Raw genomic sequence first — 19,550 nt, 5'->3', positions numbered from 1 at the left:
TTTCTTTCTTTCTTTCTTTCTTTCTTTCTCTCTCTCTCTCTCTCTCCCTCCCTCCCTCCCTTGCAGCTTTCAGACATCTGACGTTCATGTCTTGCAGCTCTCCAACATCCAGCGTTTATTCCACGTGCCTCTTATGTTAAGCAAATTTGGCCACCCCAAAAGTCAAGACTAGCGCCTTGAATTGTGCCCAGAAACAAACTGAGTGCCAGCGTAGATGGGTCAAGGCTGGCATGATACAGTCCCTGCGACCCACTTGCCCCCACCCAGCCCCTCACCTGCTCGTACTGCCGCAAGGCGTCCTCCTCCTTCTGCAGCCGCACCACCTCCTCTTTGTCCGGCTGATAGCCGTCCGGCATGACATAATCCTCGGGCCTCTCGGTGCAGCACATCTCGCAGCCTGGCCAGGTGGGCTTGTTGACGAAAGTGCAGATCGGGCACTCCCAACCCGCCTACGGAGAGACGGAAGGGCCATGGGAGCATTCAAGAGGAGAACGGGCGACCGTATCCAGCCGCCTCAGAATCACAGAGTGGGAAGGGACCTCCAGGGTCATCTAGTCCTACCCCCTGCACAATGCAGAAAAGTCACAGGTATCTCCCACCCTGCGCATACATCCCCAGTGACCCGTGCTCCATGCCCAAAAGATGTCAAAAGCCCCTCCAGGATTTCTGGCCAAACTGGCCTGTATCCTAAAGTGGCAAACGGCATTTCCTTTGACATGTAAGACAGGGCCATAAGACCTCAGCACTGCTGTAACCCTTCCTGCCCTCCTTCTCACGATCTGCAAAAGTTCACTGGATCCTCATTGCTGTCAGTTGGCCATCGAGCTTCTGTTGAAAAACCTCCAAGGAAGGAGAGCCCACCACCTCCCATAGAGTTGGAAGGGACCTCCAGGGTCATCTAGATCAAACTCCTGCACAATGCAGGAAACCCCAAATTCACAGGATCTTCAACGCTGTCAGGTGGCCATCTAGCCTCTGTTGAAAAACCTCCAAGGAAGGAGAGCCCACCACCTTCTGAGGAAGCCTGTTCCACTGAGGAACCGCTCTAACGGTCAGGAAGTTCATAGAACCATAGAGTTGGGAGGGACCTCCAGGGTCATCTAGTCCAACTCCCTGCACAATGCAGCAAACTCACAAATACTTCCCCCTAAATTCACAGGATCTGCATTGCAGTCAGATGGCCATCTAACCTCTGTTTAAAAACCTCCAAGGAAGGAGAACCCACCACCTCCCAAGGAAGCCGGTTCCACTGAGGAACTGCTCTAATGGTCAGGAAGTTCTTCCTAATGTTAGGCAGAAACTCTTTTGATTTAATTTCAACCCACTGGTTCTGGTCCTACCTTCTGGCAACAGAAAACAATTCTGCATCATAGAATCATAGAGATGGAAGGGACCTCCAGGGTCATCTAGTCCAGCCCCCTGCACAATGCAGGAAACTCACAAACTCCTCCCCCTAAATTCACAGGATCTTCATTGCTGTCAGATGGCCATCTAGCCTCTGCTTAAAAACCTCCAAGGAAGGAGAGCCCACCACCTCCCGAGGAGGAAGCCTGTTCCACTGAGGAATCACTCTAACGGTCAGGAAGTTCATAGAATCACAGAGTTGGAAGGGACCTCCAGGGTCATCTAGCCCAACTCCCTGCACAATGCAGGAAACTCACAAAGATTTCCCCCTAAATTCACAGGATCTTCATCACTGTCAGATGGCCAGCTAGCCTCTGTTGAAAAACCTCCAAGGAAGGAGAGCCCACCACCTCCCAAGGAAGCCTGTTCCACTGAGGAACTGCTCTAACCGTCAGGAAGTTCTTCCTAACGTTGAGCCGGAAACTCTTCTGATTTAATTTCAACCCGTTGGTTCTGGTCCTATCTTCCGGGGCCACAGAAAACAATTCCACACCACCTTTGCAGGCCTTACCTTCGGGATGTGGGCAGGGAGCGGCGCAGCTGGATCTTCCATGTGCTCGTCAGCATCCAAGACCGCTGAAGGGACTCTTGGAGTAGGGGCGGGAGCTGTTTCCGCAGAGCCCCGTGGCAACAGGGAACTCTCCTCAATGCCTAACTCTAAGGAGATTGCCAAAGAGAGAAATGAAGCCATATGAAGTATTCATAGGTTTATACCCCCCCTTCTCTCTGAATCAGAGACTCAGAGCGGCTCACAATCTCCTTTCCCTTCCTCCCCCACAACAGACACCCTGTGGGGTAGATGGAGCTGAGAGAGCTCTGACAGAAACTGCCCTATCAAGGACAGCTCTGCAAGAGCTATGGCTGACCCAAGGCCATTCCAGCAGCTGCAAGTGGAGCTTCATGCCAAACAGAGGCTCTATCACTCAACCACAAGCCCTCCCCGACACACACATTTAGCTGCCTTCTACTGAATTAGACCTTTGGTCCGTAAAGGTCAGTATTGCCTACTCAGACTGGAAGCAGCTCTCCAGGGTCTCAGGCGGGGAAAGGTCTTTCCAGTGCTTTTTTTTTTGTAGCAGGGACTCCTTTGCATATTAAGCCACACCCCCTATGTAGCCAATCCTCCAAGAGCTTCCAGGGCTCTTACTACATCGTTTGGCCCTGTACTAACAGCCAATTTGGTGTAGTGGTGAAGTCTGCGGACTCTTATCTGGGAGAACTGGGTTTGATTCCCCACTCCTCCACTTGCAGCTGCTGGAATGGCCTTGGGTCAGCCATAGCTCTAATAGAGAGCCAGTTTGGTGCAGTGGTTAAGTGTGCGGGCTCTTATCTGGAGAACCAGGTTTGATTCCCCGCTCCTCCACTTGCAGCAGCTGGAATGGCCTTGGGTCAGCCATAGCTGTAATAGAGAGCCAGTTTGGTGCAGTGGTTAAGTGTGCGGACTCTTAACTGGGAGAACTGGGTTTGATTCCCTGTGCCTCCCCTTGCAGCTGCTGGAATGGCCTTGGGTCAGCCATAGCTCTAATAGAGAGCCAATCTGGTGTAGTGGTTAAGTGTGTGGACTCTTATCTGGGAGAACCAGGTTTGATTCCCCACTCCTCCCCTTGCAGCTGCTGGAATGGCCTTGGGTCAGCCATAGCTCTGGCAGAGCTGTCTTTGAAAGGGCACATTCTGTCAGAGCTCTCTCAGCCCCACCCACCTCACAGGGTGTCTGTTGTGGGGGGAGAAGATATAGGAGATTGTAAGCCACTCTGAGTCTCTGATTCAAAGAGAAGGGCGGGGTATAAATCTGCAGTCTTCTTTTTAAAAAATCTGCAATCTTCAGAGTAAGCTCCAGGAAAACTGGCTACATCAGGGGGTGTTGCCTAATATGCCAAGGAGTTCCCACTACAAGAAAAGCCCCGGGTCTTTCCCATCACTTTCTGCCTGGTCCTTTTTGAGTGGCGAGGCTGGGGACTGCATCTGGGACACATGAACAGACAACGCTGCCTCCTCCTACTGACTCAGAACCATGGCCCATCGAGGTTAGTATTGTCAGCTCAGACTGGCAGCAGCTCTCTGGGGCCTCAGGCGACGTTCACAGCCCTCCTTCCCCTGCCTGAGCATTCCCAGCGGCCCCCCGTAAGCTCACCTTCCAGCTGCCTGCGCTCCAACTCCCGTTGGAAGGTGTCTTTGCGGAGCTTGGCTGCCTTGGCAGACCGGAGGTAGAGGTAAGCCACGTCGCCGTCCCTCTGGATGCCGTGGTACTGAAGGGTCTCGTGGTCTCGAGGCAGCCTCTGGCCCACCACCCACTGCTGAACGCTGGGAGGGAAACCATAGTGGAGGAAGACCTAGGCCAGCAGAAAAAACAGGCTGCAGGTAACATGGCTGCACTGCTCCATGAGTGTCAACGGATGTCCAGTTGCAGCTGGTTTATGGTGAAGGGAGGACAAAGCACTACTTACATTGTTTTGGAACACCTACTGGCCAAAACCAGGTTAAGTCAGGGGTTCTCAGCTTTTCTGAGCCGTTAAGCAACTTTGCAATTTGGACACAGCATGCTGGGAACATCCACAAAACGGCTGCCACAGAAGGCGGAGCCAGTCACAAAATGGCTGCCATGGGAGGTGGTGCTAACCACAAGATGGCTGCTACGGGAGGCACAGCAAGTCACAAAATGGCTGCCGCAGGAGGCGGTGCCAGCCCCAAAATGGCTGCCGCAAGAGGCAGAGCCAGTCAAAAATGACTGCCAAAGGAAGTGGTGCTAACCACAAGATGGCTGCCACAGGAGGCATAGCAAGTCACAGAATGGCTTCCGCAGGAGGCGGTGCCAGCCACAAAATGGCTGCCACAGGAGGTGGTGCTAACCACAAGATGGCTGCCACAGGAGGCATAGCAAGTCACAGAATGGCTTCCGCAGGAGGTGGTGCCAGCCACAAAATGGCTGCCACAGGAGGTGGTGCTAGCCACAAAATGGTTGCTGCAGGAGGTGGAGCCAGCCACAAAATGGTGCTACAGGAGGTGGAGCCAGCCACATAATGGCTGCCACAGGAGCTGGTGCTAGCCACAAAATGGCTGCTGCAGGAGGTAGAGCCAGCCACAAAATGGCTGCCACAAGAGGCAGAGCCAGCCACAAAATGGCTGCCACAGGAGGTGGTTCTAATCACAAGATGGCTGCCACAGGAGGTGGTTCTAATCACAAGATGGCTGCCACAGGATGCACAGCAAGTCACAAAATGGCTTCCGCAGGAGGCGATGCCAGCCACAAAATGGCTGCCACAAGAGGCAGAGCCAGCCACAAAATGGCTGCCACAGGCGGCGGAGCCAACAAAACGGCTGCCGCAGAATGTGATCCCAGCCACAAAATGGCTGCCACAGGAGGCAGTACAAGCCTCACAATGGGTGTCATAGTTTACCTTCGGTCGCATAGTGATTGGGCCCCTACCATGTCTTTGAGGGACGCCAAGGTCATGCAAGGTCGGACTTTCAGGAAGATGGGAACGGTGCTCATGTGGGCATCTTCCACGCCCACCCACAGTCTAGGAGAGGAAAGGAGAGGAAAAGGTTAGGAAGGCATTCACTGGCGCACCCTTGTTTGCAACGCAACATCCCTTTTCCTGGATGGCTTTTCCTTCTCAGGGAAAGAGGAGCCTGTCGCTTTAAGAGCTTCAAAGCAGAAGACCGGGGTCTCAGCTGGTGGGAAGGGAAGGGCTGTCTAGAAGAAGACAACATTGGATTTCTATTCCGCCCTCCACTCAGAGTCTCAGCGTGGCTCACAATCTCCTTTATCTTCCTTCCCCACAGGGGTGGCCAAACCGTGTCTCGGGAGCCACAGGTAGCTCTTTCACACATTCTCCAAGCCCCCTCTACCCTGTTGGCTGGCTTGGAGAACGCATTTAAAGTTGCTTTCTTTCCACCTCTCCCTCCTCCATTCCCTTCATCTATTTTCCTTCCTTCTTTCCTTGTCTTGTGGCTCTCAAATATCTGATGTTCGTGTCTTGCAGCTCTCAAACATCTGACGTTTATTCTATGTGGCTCTTATGTTAAGCAAGTTTGGCCATCCCTGCTCCCCTACAACAGACACCCTGTGAGCTGAGTGGGGCTGAGAGAGCTCTCACAGAAGCTGTCTTTTCAAGGACAACTCTGACAGAGCCATAGCTTGGACGCATGGCCATTCCAGCAGCTGTAAGTGGAGGAGTGGGGGAATCAAACCCGGGTCTCCCAGATAAGAGTCCGCGCACTTCACCACTACACCGAACTGATCTAGCAGAAGGGGAAACGTCGTGTCCATCACCAACATGGCTGCCACTCTGGATTAGAACTCGGGGTCTTGAACGCATGAAGCTGCCATCGACTGAATCAGACCCAGGTCCATCAGGGTCAGTCTTGTCTACTCAGACTGGCCGCAGCTCTCCAGGGTCTCAGGCAGCTGTCTCCACTCCTGGGCATTCACCTGATGTCTTGCTGGGGGTCAACCTCCTTCTTCACCTGCACCGCGAGCGGGATTCGTTGTTCCGCCAGCCAGAGGGCACACCGCTGGGCAGTTTTCTCATCCCCTCCTCGGATGGCTGCTGCCAGCTTCAGGGCCTGCTGCTCTCCTAGGAACAAGAGAAAAAACCCTGGCTTTCTGGGGGGAGCTGCATTCACCTGCGGAACTTGTGAACGCATGAAGCTGCCGTCGACTGCATCAGAAGAAGAAGACCGCAGATTTATGCCCGGCCCTTCTCTCTGAATCAGAGACTCAGAACGGCTTGCAATCTCCTTCATCTTCTTCCCCCACAACAGATACCCTGTGAGGTGGGTGGGGCTGAGAGAGCTCTCCCAGAACCTGCCCTTCCAAGGACAACTCCTGCGAGAGCTATGGCTAACCCAAGGCCATTCCAGCAGGTGCAAGTGGAGGAGTGATGAAGAAGAAGAAGACTGCAGATTTATACCTTGCCCTTCTCTCTGAATCAGAGACTCAGAGCGGCTTACAATCTCCTTCATCTTCTTCCCCCACAACAGACAGCTGGGTGGGAACAACTCTTGCAAGAGCTATGACTGACCCAGGGCCATTCCAGCAGTTGCGAGTGGAGGAGTGGGGAATCAAACCTGGTTCTCCCAGGTAAGAGTCCGCACACTTCCCCATATATGCTCCAGAGGTCGTTGCGATCGGCTACACACTTCTTGACCGCCCCTGGCCCAAAGGACATCCGACTTGCCTCAACCAGGGACAGGGCCTTTTCAGCTCAGGCCCCTGCCTGGTAGAATCAGCTCCCTATGGAGATCCGGCCCCTAACTCAGCTACTGCCATTTTGTAGGGGCTGCAAGACGGAGTTATTCCACCAGGCTTATGATTGAGGCGGTGGGCGTTCCATTCCAGCTATTATTCCATCAGCGGGCCTCCCTTGTGGCGACACTGTGTCTTATCGCAGTGCTATTCTGCAATCGCTACCATCATTTAAATTGGGCCTATAATTGCTGACCTTGTACGATGTGCCCTTCCCGTCTTTGGTGCGCTTTATTTATTGTTTCGTTGTTTTGATCTGTTTAATGTTAATGTATTGTTTTAACTCTGAACTGTAGGTTTTATTGTTGTTTGCATGTTGTGATCCACCCTGAGCCCCTTCGCGGGAAAGGGTGGAATGTATTATTATTATGGGATGGAGAAAGCAGAGAAAGAAGTCCTTTTCTCCCTTTCTCACAATACAAGAACTCGTGGGCATTCGATGAAATTGCTGAACAGTCGGGTTAGAACGGATAAAAGGAAGTCCTTCTTCACCCAAAGGGTGATTAACACGTGGAATTCACTGCCACAGGAGGTGGTGGTGGCTACAAGCATAGCCAGCTTCAAGAGGGGATTGGATAAAAATACGGAGCAGAGGTCCATCAGTGGCTATTAGCCACAGTGTGTGTGTGTGTGTGTATTTTGACCACTGTGTGATACAGAGTGTTGGACTGGATGGGCCATCTTATGTTCTCCTTATTATTATTTTATTTACATTCTGCCCATTCCCCCATTTGGGGGTTTAGAGCGGAGTACATCAAAATAGAAATGAAAAAACAATAAAAATATCGTAACAAAACCAATTTCAACATTCGGTAAAGTGCAACAGGATGATTCAGCAAGACGATACGCCAGCAAGATGGTACAGCACAAAAAGAGTACCACCGCACTGCACCACAATAAAGTAGGGCCTTAAGGGAGTAGGGGGGAGGCCAACCGATCTAATAATAGTATTAATAATAATGATAACCTTTAATTTATATCCCGCCCTCCCCGCCAAAGCAGGGAGGGCGGGATATAAAATACAGAATTTACATAGTAAAACAACAATCTACAACATTATACAATTTCCTTAAAATTCCCTTAAAAACCATCTAATTATTGTATCATGATGCAGTTTGTTTGACGTGGATTAAAGATTGTATAACGCTGTTAGATAAAAAACCTTTATGGTTAGAAGCTCATGGGAATAAATTCGGCTGGCACGCGTATTTGTGTTATGGGAAGAGTAAGAGGGACGGTTTTTTCTCTCACCATTATTTTAGAAATAGTTTATTAAACACTTGGATAAAATATAAGAAATATGGGGACGAGAGAAAACCGCTTTGGATAGTGCCAGCAGAAGTAATAAAAATAACAGCTGAATCTGATGAAGAAAGAGCGATGTCATATAACCAACTGCTCAAGATTAAAGGAGACAAAACTGAATTAAAATCTGCAGAAGAGTTAAACAATAAATATGACTGGTTTCAAATGCAACAAATTAAAAGCTTGATGGAAAATGATATTAAATCGGATGGAATTAGACGCGAGCAAACAGAACTGGAAAGGGTCCTGCTTGGAGACAATGAAAAATTAATATCGAAAGTATATAAATTATTATTGAAATGGTCTACAGAAGAAGAAGTAGTAAAGTCTCAAATGGTCAAATGGGCAATTAATGTGAATAGAGAAATACAAATGGATGCGTGGGAGCACCTTTGGAAGAACTCGATGAAGATCTCAACCTGTCAGAGTATTAAAGAGAACTGTTTCAAGATGATGTATAGGTGGTATATGACTCCGAAAAAGCTGGCTAGGATGAGTAAGAAGATGTCGGATAGATGTTGGAAATGTAGAAAACACGAAGGTTCTTTCTTTCACATGTGGTGGACTTGTGAAAAAGCGAAAGAGTACTGGAAGATGATACAACACGAAATCTCCAAAATTTTGGGTTATGACTTCAAGAAAACTGCAGAGACTTTTTGGCTTGGATTACAATTAGAAAAATTTCCAAAGGAAGACAGGACTTTAATTTGGTACTTGCTCTCAGCTGCTAGGACATTGTATGCGCAGCTGTGGAAACAGGGAAAAATACCAGAGAAATGGGACTGGATTGTGAAAGTTTTATCGTGGAGTGAGATGGACAAATTAACTAAAACTTTAAGAGAATATGATTTAGATATATTCAAAAAGGAGTGGAAGAAATTTAAAGGACATATGGAGAAAGAATGGAATATAAAAAGTCATTGGACATTTTTTTTAGTATTAATGAGAGAAGGAAAATATTGAACTTTGATTGGTTAGTGGTACCTTTATAATTGAATTTAAATTTATAACTTCGGGGAAGTCAAATATTGGAGGGAGGAGGGGTTGAAATATCATATGGACTAGCATAGAAAAGAGACAATGGATTATTGTAACCATATGTTATTAATAAATTGTTAAAACACGAAAAACCATCTAATTAAAACCAACAATACCATGCGATTGTACTCGGAGCTACCCTTTCAATTTCCGATCAGATAGATAGACGCCCGCTGCCTCATCCAAAAAACCTGGCGGAACAGCTCCATTTTGTAGGCCCTACGAAAGGCCGGCAAGCCAGGTAGAGCCCGGATCTTCATAGGGAGCTGATTCCACTAGGTCGGGGCCAGGGCCGAAAAGATCCTAGCCCTGGTAGAGGCAAGACGGGCATCTCTTGGACCAGGGACTATCAGAAGATGTTGGGAGGATGAGAAAAGTGACCTCCAGGGCATATACGGGAAGAGACGGTCCCGCAGGTATGTTGGTTCCAGGCTGTGAAAAGCTTTGAAAGTCAGAAATCACACCTTGAAATGGATCCGGTACTCTATAGGCAGCCAGTGCAGGCCGCGGAGCGCTGGCTGTTTGCTCACCTGTACAGGTGATGCAATCAGCAGGTGAGCTAATATAAGCATACTAAAATAAACAGATAAATAAATAAGCCACTACACCCATCAGGCCTGGAGCTGTGTCAGAATCAAGGCTAATAATACCCAGCTGGCAGCTACTAAAACGGATGTGCCGTTTAGTATTCCTTCAGCCAACACACCCGCAAAGCTGCCTTCTACGGAATCAGCCCCTCCGTCCATCCAGTTCAGGATCGCCAACTCAGATTGGCTGGCAGTCGCTCTCCAGGGTCACAGGCTGAGAGCTCGGCTCTTTCTCGACCTCTGCAAGGTTTATTTCTGAGCAAGCCTCCGACGATTCGCCGTTATCTTTCCAAGGACGCAACGGTGAGACTGGTTTTGCCAAAGTGGTAAACACAGATCCTCAGGCTTGGAACACCAGACTGCGGGGTCTTTCGTGAGCATCTGTTTTCGAACTTTGCGAATTATTATTATTTGGATTGGAGGCAGGACGTGAGGTGAAGCACACTGAAGCCTATCCCCACGCTGGGAAGCCCCTTGGAGCTGTGGGAATGCATGAGTCTCTTCTGATAGCTGTCGTGCTGATATATATATATAAAGCTCCCAGACTCAAACTGTCAACAGATCAACAAACGCCAAGCCAGGAAATGTGCCCAGATCAGCAATAAACACAGAAGGAATCTTATCACCTGAAGGGAACAGACCTTGAGAAGACAATTCAGTACAAAGAACAGGACTGGGGCTTATATTATTTGTTAAGAACTTAAGAGAAGCCATGTCGGATCAGGCCAATGGCCCATCCAGTCCAACAGGCCGTGTCACACAGTGGCCAAAAGAATTATATATATATAATATACATACACACACATACACACACACATATATATATATACATACTGTGGCTAATAGCCACTGATGGACCTCTGCTCCATATTTTTATCTAACCCCCATCTTGAAGCTGTCTATGCTTGTAGCCGCCACCACCTCCTGTGGCAGTGAATTCCACATGTTAATCACCCTTTGGGTGAAGAAGGACTTCCTTTTATCCATTTTAACCCAACTGCTCAGCAATTTCATCGAATGCCCACGAGTTCTTGTATTGTGAGAAAGGGAGAAAAGGACTTCTTTCTCTACTTTCTCCGTCCCATGCATTATCTTGTAAACTTCTATCATGTCACCCCACAGTTGACGTTTCTCCAAGCTAAAGAGCCCCAAGCATTTTAACCTTTCTTCATAGGGAAAGCGTTCCAACCCTTTAATCATTCTAGTTGCCCTTTTCTGTACTTTCTCCAATGCTATAATATCCTTTTCGAGGTGCGGCGACCAGAACTGCACACAGTACTCCAAATGAGACCGCACCATCGATTTATACAGGGGCATTATGATACTGGCTGATTTGTTTGCCGCTGTATGTTTTTATCTTATTCTCTCTGCTTTATAGTTCCACTTCTGTAATACCATTTCTTGCATTGTTTAACGTTTCTTTATCACAATCAAAACCTTTATTCGCTGCCTTCCTTCCACGACGGAGCCGAAGACTGCTTTTGCTACAAATAATGACATACAACAGAGCACACGAAAACCAATGTTTAAAAATCACAATCTGGGACTGCTTTCATCAGACGTAGTTCTAAATAAAACTGCGTTCGACTTTTTCCTAAAGATCAAGAGTGAGAAGACCAGGTGCATTTCCCCAGGGCGGCTGTTCAAGAATCATGGGGCTACCCCTGAAAAGGCCCCGCCTCATATACCCACCTAACATGCTTCTTTGATTGATGGGACGGTCAGGAGGTGTTGATAATTCTGGGGCAGGACAATACGGGAGATGAAATGTTCAACACTTGTGCCTTATTTCATATTTCTGACATCCTTATCTCGCCATACTGTTTCTTAGAGGTCTCTTCATCCTGTCGATCACACTGCCCTACGTTACATAATCCACCTTGAGCGAGAAAGGCGGACTCTAAATGACATAAAATAAAATAAAAAATACAACAAAAATCTCATTTGACCCTAAGTTCATGAGTGCTCGTGAAGGTGCCATTCCGTTCAGAGAGTCTTGAGCATGAGAAAATCCGACTGGATCAGGCCTCGACGCAGCAAGAGCAGCCCCTTCGGATCCCCTGACAAAAAGAACTGGAAAGGTCTTCGCAGTTCATGGTCACACCTCCTGACCCCCAAGATGCTCACCTTTTTTGGTTGCCTCCTCCATAAACACTGTCCCGGCCAGCCTCATCCAAAGCCGCAAAATCCAGAGGCTCCTTAAAACAGAAAGAAGAAAAGAATCTCTGCTCGCTGTGTTCTATTGGACAGCGCCTGTGATGCAGCGAACAATAAAGAACTCCGCCCTTCTCCCTTTCCTGGGCCGCAGGTGCTGAGGGACTTAAGTTTTGCTATTTTGTTTTTAAGTCTTCATAAAGAAGAAGAAGATATTGGATTTATATCCCGCCCTCCGCTCCGAATCTCAGAGCGGCTCACAATCTCCTTTTCCTTCCTCCCCCACAACAGACACCCTGTGAGGTGGGTGGGGCTGGAGAGGGCTCTCAAAGCAGCTGTCCTTTCGAGGACAGAGAATGGCCTACAATCTCCTTTCCCTTCCTCCCCCCACAAGACACCCTGTGAGGTGGGTGGGGCTGGAGAGGGCTCTCACAGCAGTCGCCCTTTCAAGGAGCGGCCTACAATCTCCCTTCCTCCCCCAAAACAGACACCTTGTGAGGTGGGTGGGGCTAAGAGGGTTCTCACAGCAGCTGCCCTTTCAAGGACAGAGAGCAGCCTACAATCTCCTTTCCCTTCCTCCCCCACAACAGACACCCTGTGAGGTGGGTGCGGCTGGAGAAGGCTCTCACAGCAGCTGCCCTTTCAAGGACAGAGAGCGGCCTACAATCTCCTTTCCCTTCCTCCCCCACAACAGACACCCTGTGAGGTGGGTGGGGCTGGAGAGGGCTCTCACAGCAGCTGCCCTTTCAAGGACAGAGAGCGGCCTACAATCTCCTTTCCCTTCCTCTCCCACAACAGACACCCTGTGAGGTGGGTGGGGCTGATAAGACTCTCACAGCAGCTGCCCTTTCAAGGACAACCTCTGCCAGAGCTGTGGCTGACCCAAGGCCATTCCAGCAGGTGCAAGTGGAGGAGTGGGGACTCAAACCCAGTTCTCCCAGATAAGAGTCCGCACACTTCACCACTACACCAAAAGCAACAGTGAGGCAACAGTGGGAGGGCTCCTAGCGTCCCGGCACCGCAGATGGACCTCTTGACGGCACCTGATTTTTTTGGCTTTGCTCTGTAGCTCCTGTGTGATTGAGCAAGCCTGGCAAAGCAAGCTGTGATGCAGAAGGAAGCAAGAGAGAGGGAGAAGGAAGCAAATGACAGCTAGTTGCTCTGGGGTCTGATAAGAGCCCTCCGGGGTGTGTGTGTCTGATTGGGCCCCTGGGCCGCATGTTTGACACCCCTGCACTACACCACCATGTCCAGTAGCGGGGAGTTCCAAGACACTTACACCCCCTTACACACACACACACACACACACACACACACAAGGACAGACCTCTAACATTAGCCAGTTCACTGCTGAGTGAGCTTCTCTGTGAAGACTTCTGAGTAGCTCAAAAGCTGGCAGAGTTTTTCTTTGCCAGGAAAAGCCAGCCCAAGACAAGTTGTGTGTGTGTATGTGTGTGCGTTAACAGTTATCAAGTTGTGTTGGGATCTTAGCAGAGTAACGAAGGCAGCCACGCACGTGTATGAGTTTGAGAAAAAAAAAAGAATTTGCCATCTAAAGGAGAAAAAAGGGTTTCGTCGGGAAGAAAAATAACAAACCTGCTGTCTTAACCGGTTCTAAGTTCCATGTCGACGGTTCGGATGCTCAGCCCTGGGTGTGTGAGAGAGAGCAAAGGAAATAAGGTTTCCTCACAGTCCTCCACTTCCTGCTGACGTGCCCAAACCCACATAGATCCTGTTGCAGTATTGGAGGAAATCTGTTTCAAAGTATCTGTTTCGATGTATAGGAAGAAGTGTGACCTTGCTGAGACTCTGTTCCCGCACGGACCCAGGGCGGAGCTTGGTTTGTCTTGGGGGTTCCGCAGGACTCGGGTTTCATTCTCACATGTCTTTGCTATCTCTTGCATTTACGTGCCAATTCACCGCCATTCATGGATCTTGCAGGCCACCCGATCCTATTTCAGCTGGATTTATGTACCCTGGCTGTTCTTAAGATTAGGTAGCAGTCCGCACTCTCCACCCCCTTTTCCTGTAAGTAGAACCTGAGGAGATTCTGTTTCATTGTATCTGAATCACAGAATCATAGAGTTGGAAGGGACCTTCAGGGTCATCTAGTCCAACCTCCTGCACAATGCCCAAATTCACACCAAATTCACAGGATCTTCCTTGCTGTCAGATGACCATCTCTCTCTCTCTCTCTCTCTCGGCTTGGCTTCGCGAACGAAGATTTAAGAAGGGTGCAATAGTCCACGTTTGCTGCAGGCTCGCTGGTGGCTGACAAGACCAATGTGGGACAGGCAGGTCTGGCCACAGCGGCTGCAGGGAAAAGTCTGATTTAGGGTTGGTCCTGTAGCAGTGCGATTCTTCCTCAATCTCCTTTTGTCCTCAAGACCAGCTATGCGTGTGTTCTCAAAGGAAGAGACAGCCCGGTGGATGGTGTGCCTCCATGCTTTGCGATCTGAGGCTAGGTCAGACCACTGGTGATGGTTGATGTGACAGGTGCTAAGGGATTTCTTCAAGGAGTCCTTGTACCTCTTCTTTGGTGCCCCTCTATTTCGATGGCCGGTGGAGAGTTCGCCATACAGGGCAATCTTGGGAAGGCGGTGGTTTTCCATCCTAGAAATATGCCCTGCCCAGCGCAGCTGCGTCTTCAACAGCAGTGCCTCGATGCTGGTAACCTCTGCCCGCTTGAGGACTTCAGTGTTGGTCACAAAGTCACTCCAGTGGATGTTGAGGATGGTGCGAAGGCAGCGCTGATGAAAGCGCTCAAGGAGTCGCAGGTGATGACGGTATAAAACCCACGATTCGGAGCCATAGATGAGGGTTGTCATCACAACCGCTTTGTAAACATTGATCTTTGTGCCTTTTTTCAGATGCTTGTTGCTCCACACTCTTTTGTGCAGTTGGCCAAATGCACGGTTTGCCTTTGCCAGCCTGTTGTCAATCTCCTTGTCGATCTTGGCATCTGAGGAGATGATGCACCCCAGGTAGCTGAACTGCTGGACTGTCTTCAGAACTGATTCACCCACAGTGATGCAGGGAGGGTGATAATCTTCCTGGGGTGCAGGCTGGTGGAGAACTTCTGTCTTCTTCAGACTAACTTCTAGGCCGAATAGCTTGGCAGCCTCTGCAAAGCAGGACGTCATATGCTGCAGAGCTGATACCAAGTGGGAGACGAGTGCAGCATCGTCAGCAAACAGTAGCTCTCGGATGAGTTTTTCCATTGTCTTGGAGTGTGCCTTTAGTCGCCTCAGGTTGAACAGGCTGCCATCGGTGCGATAGCGGATGTAGACACCATCGTCCTCATCTAGATCTACTGCGGCTCTTTGAAGCATCATGCTAAAGAAGATCGTAAAGAGAGTTGGCGCGAGAACGCAGCCTTGCTTTACACCTGTGCCTATTGGGAAGGGCTCCGAGAGGTCGTTGCAGTGTCTGACTTGGCCTCGCTGGTCTTCGTGTAGCTGGATGATCATGCTGAGGAACCTTGGGGGACATCCTAAACGTTCCAAGATTTGCCACAGGCCTTTCCTGCTAACGGTATCGAAAGCTTTGGTAAGGTCGACAAAAGTCACATACAGACCCTTGTTCTGTTCCCTGCATTTCTCTTGGAGCTGCCTGAGAACAAATACCATGTCGGTGGTGCTCCTGTTAGCTCTGAAGCCGCACTGGCTCTCTGGGAGGAGTTCTTCTGCAATGGTGGGCACCAGTCTGTTCAGGAGTATTCTGGCAAGGATTTTGCCTGCGATGGAGAGCAGGGTTATCCCCCGGTAGTTGGAGCAGTCTGACTTTTCCCCTTTGTTCTTGTATAGGGTGATGATGATTGCATCGCGAAAGTCCTGTGGTAATTTGCCTTGTTCCCAGCAGGTGACAAGTACTTTGTGAAGTGAGCTATGTAGTACTGTGCCCCCATGCTTCCAGATCTCTGGTGGAATTCCATCAACTCCTGCTGCCTTGCCACTTTTCAGTTGCTTGATGGCTTTAACAGTCTCTTCTAGGGTGGGGATCTCATCCAACTCTGTTTTCACCGGTTGAAGTGGGGTGAGGTGGATTGCTGAATCTTGAACTACGCGGTTGGCACTGAAGAGAACCTGAAAATACTCCGACCACCGGTTCAGTATGGATGCCTTGTCTGTGAGGAGCACTTGGCCGTCTGCACTATGCAAGGGACTCTGAGCCTGATATGATGGACCATATACTGCCTTCAGGGCTTCGTAGAACCCTCTTAAATCACCAGTGTCTGCACACAGCTGGGTTCTCTCTGCAAGCTTGGTCCACCACTCGTTCTGAATGTCTCGAAGCTTGCGCTGGAGGTTGCTACATGCAGCGCGAAAGGTTGCTTTTTTCCCAGGACAGGAGGGCTGAGCAAGATGTGCTTGGTAGGCAGATCTCTTGTTTGCCAGTAATTCTTGGATCTCTTGATTGTTCTCATCAAACCAGTCCTTGTTCTTCCTTGTGGAGAACCCGAGGACTTCTTCAGAGATCTGCAGGACGGTAGTTTTTAGGTGTTCCCAGAGTGCTTCTGGAGAAGGGTCTGTGGGGCAACTGAGGTCCTCAATTCTTGACTGGAGTTTTGCCTGGAAGGCAGCTTTAACTTCAGCTGACTGGAGGCTGCCAACCTGAAACTTCCTCCGAGGGATACCTCCTCTCCTGGGTGTGGGTTTAAAGTGAAGACGGAGATTGCAGCGTACAAGACGATGATCCGTATGACATTCTGCGCTGGGCATTACTCGGGTGTGTAAGACATCTCGAAGGTCTCTCTGGCGCACCAGAATGTAGTCGATAAGGTGCCAATGCTTGGACCGTGGGTGCATCCAGGTTGTCTTCAGACTGTTCTTCTGCTGGAAGATAGTGTTGGTGATGGTGAGCTGGTGCTCCATGCAGAATTCTAGCAGGAGGCGCCCGTTGTCATTGCAGTTGCCAATGCCGTGTTTGCCAAGTACTCCTTTCCAGGCTTCTGAGTCTTTACCTACTCTGGCATTGAAGTCGCCAAGGATGATCACCTTGTCCTCTGTAGGGGTCTTCCGTACGAGGTTGCGTAGATCAGCATAGAACTTGTTCTTTTCTGCAGGATCTGCTTGAAGGGTTGGGGCATACACACTGAAGAGTGTTGCATGCTGCTTGTTTTGAAGTGGGAGGCGCATGGACATGATGCGATCTGAGTGACCTGTTGGAAGGTTTTCGAGTTTGGAGGCAATGGAGTTCCTGACCATGAAGCCAACGCCAGAAAGGCGGCTCTCAGCCTTTGACTTACCCGACCAGTAGAGGGTATAGCCAGCACCGTGTTCTTGAAGACTACCTTCCTCAGGGAAACGGACCTCACTGAGAGCTGCTATGTCGATATTCAACCTGAGAAGTTCGTGGGCAACTAGAGCAGAGCGTCGTTCAGGGCGACCACTGCCTACTGTGTCAAGCATGGTTCTGATGTTCCAACACGCAAGCTTTAGTCTTTGCACACTTTGTGAGGCAGGTGCATGCCTTTTCTTTGTTGTTATTTTTCGACCGCAAGTAAGGATGCCCGTTGACCGCGGCTAGCCAACTGGGGTGGGGGAGACGAGCTTTGTTTAGGCCACCTTTTCTAGGCCCCTCTCCATGTGGAGCAAGCAGTGCTGTCCCTAGATAAGGCTGCTTGGTCGTTCAGGGTGCTGCCGAAAGATGCTTTCGTCTCCGGGTTAGCATCAGGCGACCAATATCCTGAACCGCCTACATGCAGGATCGGGACTGCGGCTTCCAGTGGCACCTTCCACCTGCCGTTTCGCCCCTTGCCTATCGCTGCAGGACTTGATGCGTTGTGGGTTGTGTGTGTGGATATGCCCTTCAGGCCTGCGCAGAGGAATTTTTTAGGTGAAGCGCAGTGTGCGCGGTACTGGCTCCACCCTTTCACCTGGGGGTCATCTGCCATGGCCCAGTAAGCCGGGACGCCGGCAGTGAGTCCTCCAGGTGGTAGGTGTTACATTAACGAGCTCTATCTGCCCGGGTCTGATGTTAGAGTTTTCCTTCTCTTAGGCTGACGAAGTTGGTGGGCCCAGCCTGCCCATCCGGTTATACCGCCGGACAATTCGGTCGCACCATGACGTAGCAAACTCTGTGAAAACGGGGGGGACCAGCGAGAAGGTGTTGCTACGGATGCAGTAATGCAGGAGAGGCCATTGCAGTGACCATCTGCCAGGCATAGCCAGACAGTGACCACGCGGCGTTCACTACACCGGGAGAGGAGAGGCTATGTATTGCGCATGCACTTTCCCTGGGGGGGTAGGATTCCCAGAGGGAGCCCACCCCCCCCCACCCCCATCTAGCCTCTGTTTAAAAACCTCCAAGGAAGGAGAGCCCACCACCTCCCAAGGAAGCCTGTTCCACTGAGGAACCGTTCTAATGGTCAGGAACTTGGTGTAGTGGTGAAGAAGAAGATGATATTGGATTTATATCCTGCCCTCCACTCCGAAGAGTCTCAGAGCGGCTCACAATCTCCATTACCTTCCTCCCCCACAACAGACACCCTGTGAGGTGGGTGGGGCTGGAGAGGGCTCTCACAGCAGCTACCCGTTCAAGGACAACTTCTACGAGAGCTATTGTGTTCAGTTTTGGGCACCACAAAACTGAAGGTTGAAGGAGCTGGGGATGTTTAGCCTGGAGAGGAGGTGGCTGAGAGGTGATATGATCACCATCTTCAAGTACTTGAAGGGCTGTCCTATAGAGGATGGGGTGGAATCGTTTTCTGTGGCCCCGGAAGGTAGGACCAGAACCAATGGGTTGAAATTCAATCAGAAGAGTTTCCGGCTCAACATTAGGAAGAACTTCCTGACCGTTAGAGGGGTTCCTCAGTGGAACAGGCTTCCTCAGGAGGTGGTGGGTTCTCCTTCCTTGGAGGTTTTTCAACAGAGGCTAGATGGCCATCTGACAGCAATATGGATCCTGTGAATTTAGGGGGAGGTGTTTGTGAGTTTCCTGCATTGTGCAGGGGGTTGGACCAGATGACCCTAGAGGTCCCTTCCAACTCTATGATTCTATGAATCAAGAAGAAAAAGGCGAAATGGTGCAACGGAAAGAAGACTTTCTACTAATTATACAACCCAATTATTATTAAAGATTCTTTGCCTTGACCTGGATAGCCCAGGCAAGCCCGATCTCATCATCTCTTGGAAGCTAAGCAGGGTCATATGGACATATGAAGCCGCCTTCTACTGAATCAGACCCTGGGTCCATCAAAGTCAGTCTTGTCTACTCAGACTGGCAGCGGCTCTCCAGGGTCTCAAGCGGAGGTTTTTCACACCTATTTGCCTGGACCCTTTTTTGGAGATGCCGGGGATTGAACCTGGGACCTTCTGCTTCCCAAGCAGATGCTCTACCACTGAGCCACCCTCCCTCCCCAACTGTGGTCGACTGTGGTCAGTACTTGAATGGGAGACTGTCCTTGAAATACCCAGTCGGGAGGCAAGGGCAAGCTTATCGACCACCTCCAGGCCTCCAGTAGGGTTCAGTCACCAGAGGTTGATATGACTCTCAATCACACAGCAGAGCTACTGAGCCAAGCCTCTCTTCCTTCTATTGGCTGAGGCTCCTCCCCCTCCTGGTCCCCTGGGGAAGGAAGGAAAGAGCCAGAGGTTCCAGGTGCAGACACATTTAAAAAAAAAATCTTTTTCCTTTGCACCATTTTGTCCATTTTTCCACTGGCCTTGGTGTGCCCCCCCTTTTTTTGAACCCAAGTTAGTACCCACACAGCTGCATTTCTTTCCTCTAGTTCCACCCCAGTTGTAATGATTTCTTAAAGGGGTGTCAAAAATGTGGACCAAAAGCTTAATCAGGCCCTTGGAGGGCTCCTA

General features: G+C 49.9%; 1 protein-coding gene across 1 annotated transcript in view; it reads right to left on the bottom strand.

Annotated features, from left to right (window-relative positions):
- Window positions 1-11,792, bottom strand: part of RBCK1 (RANBP2-type and C3HC4-type zinc finger containing 1) — a 44,079-nt gene extending 32,287 nt beyond the window's left edge. Inside the window, exons 1-6 of the mRNA XM_060263649.1 lie at window positions 11,710-11,792; window positions 5,837-5,981; window positions 4,829-4,922; window positions 3,536-3,734; window positions 1,916-2,061; window positions 276-449 (exon numbers count right to left, since the gene is read on the bottom strand). Coding sequence (XP_060119632.1) covers window positions 276-449; window positions 1,916-2,061; window positions 3,536-3,734; window positions 4,829-4,922; window positions 5,837-5,981; window positions 11,710-11,755 — 804 coding nt within the window. The 5' untranslated portion in view covers window positions 11,756-11,792. The remainder of the gene's footprint in view (window positions 1-275; window positions 450-1,915; window positions 2,062-3,535; window positions 3,735-4,828; window positions 4,923-5,836; window positions 5,982-11,709) is intronic.
- Window positions 11,793-19,550: the final 7,758 nt, after the last annotated feature.

The sequence above is a fragment of the Heteronotia binoei genome, chromosome 2 (assembly GCF_032191835.1).
Source record: "Heteronotia binoei isolate CCM8104 ecotype False Entrance Well chromosome 2, APGP_CSIRO_Hbin_v1, whole genome shotgun sequence".
Classification (NCBI taxonomy): Eukaryota; Metazoa; Chordata; class Lepidosauria; order Squamata; family Gekkonidae; genus Heteronotia; species Heteronotia binoei.
The sequence above is the reverse complement of the archived record's forward strand: the minus strand, read 5'-3'. Positions and strand labels throughout refer to the sequence as shown.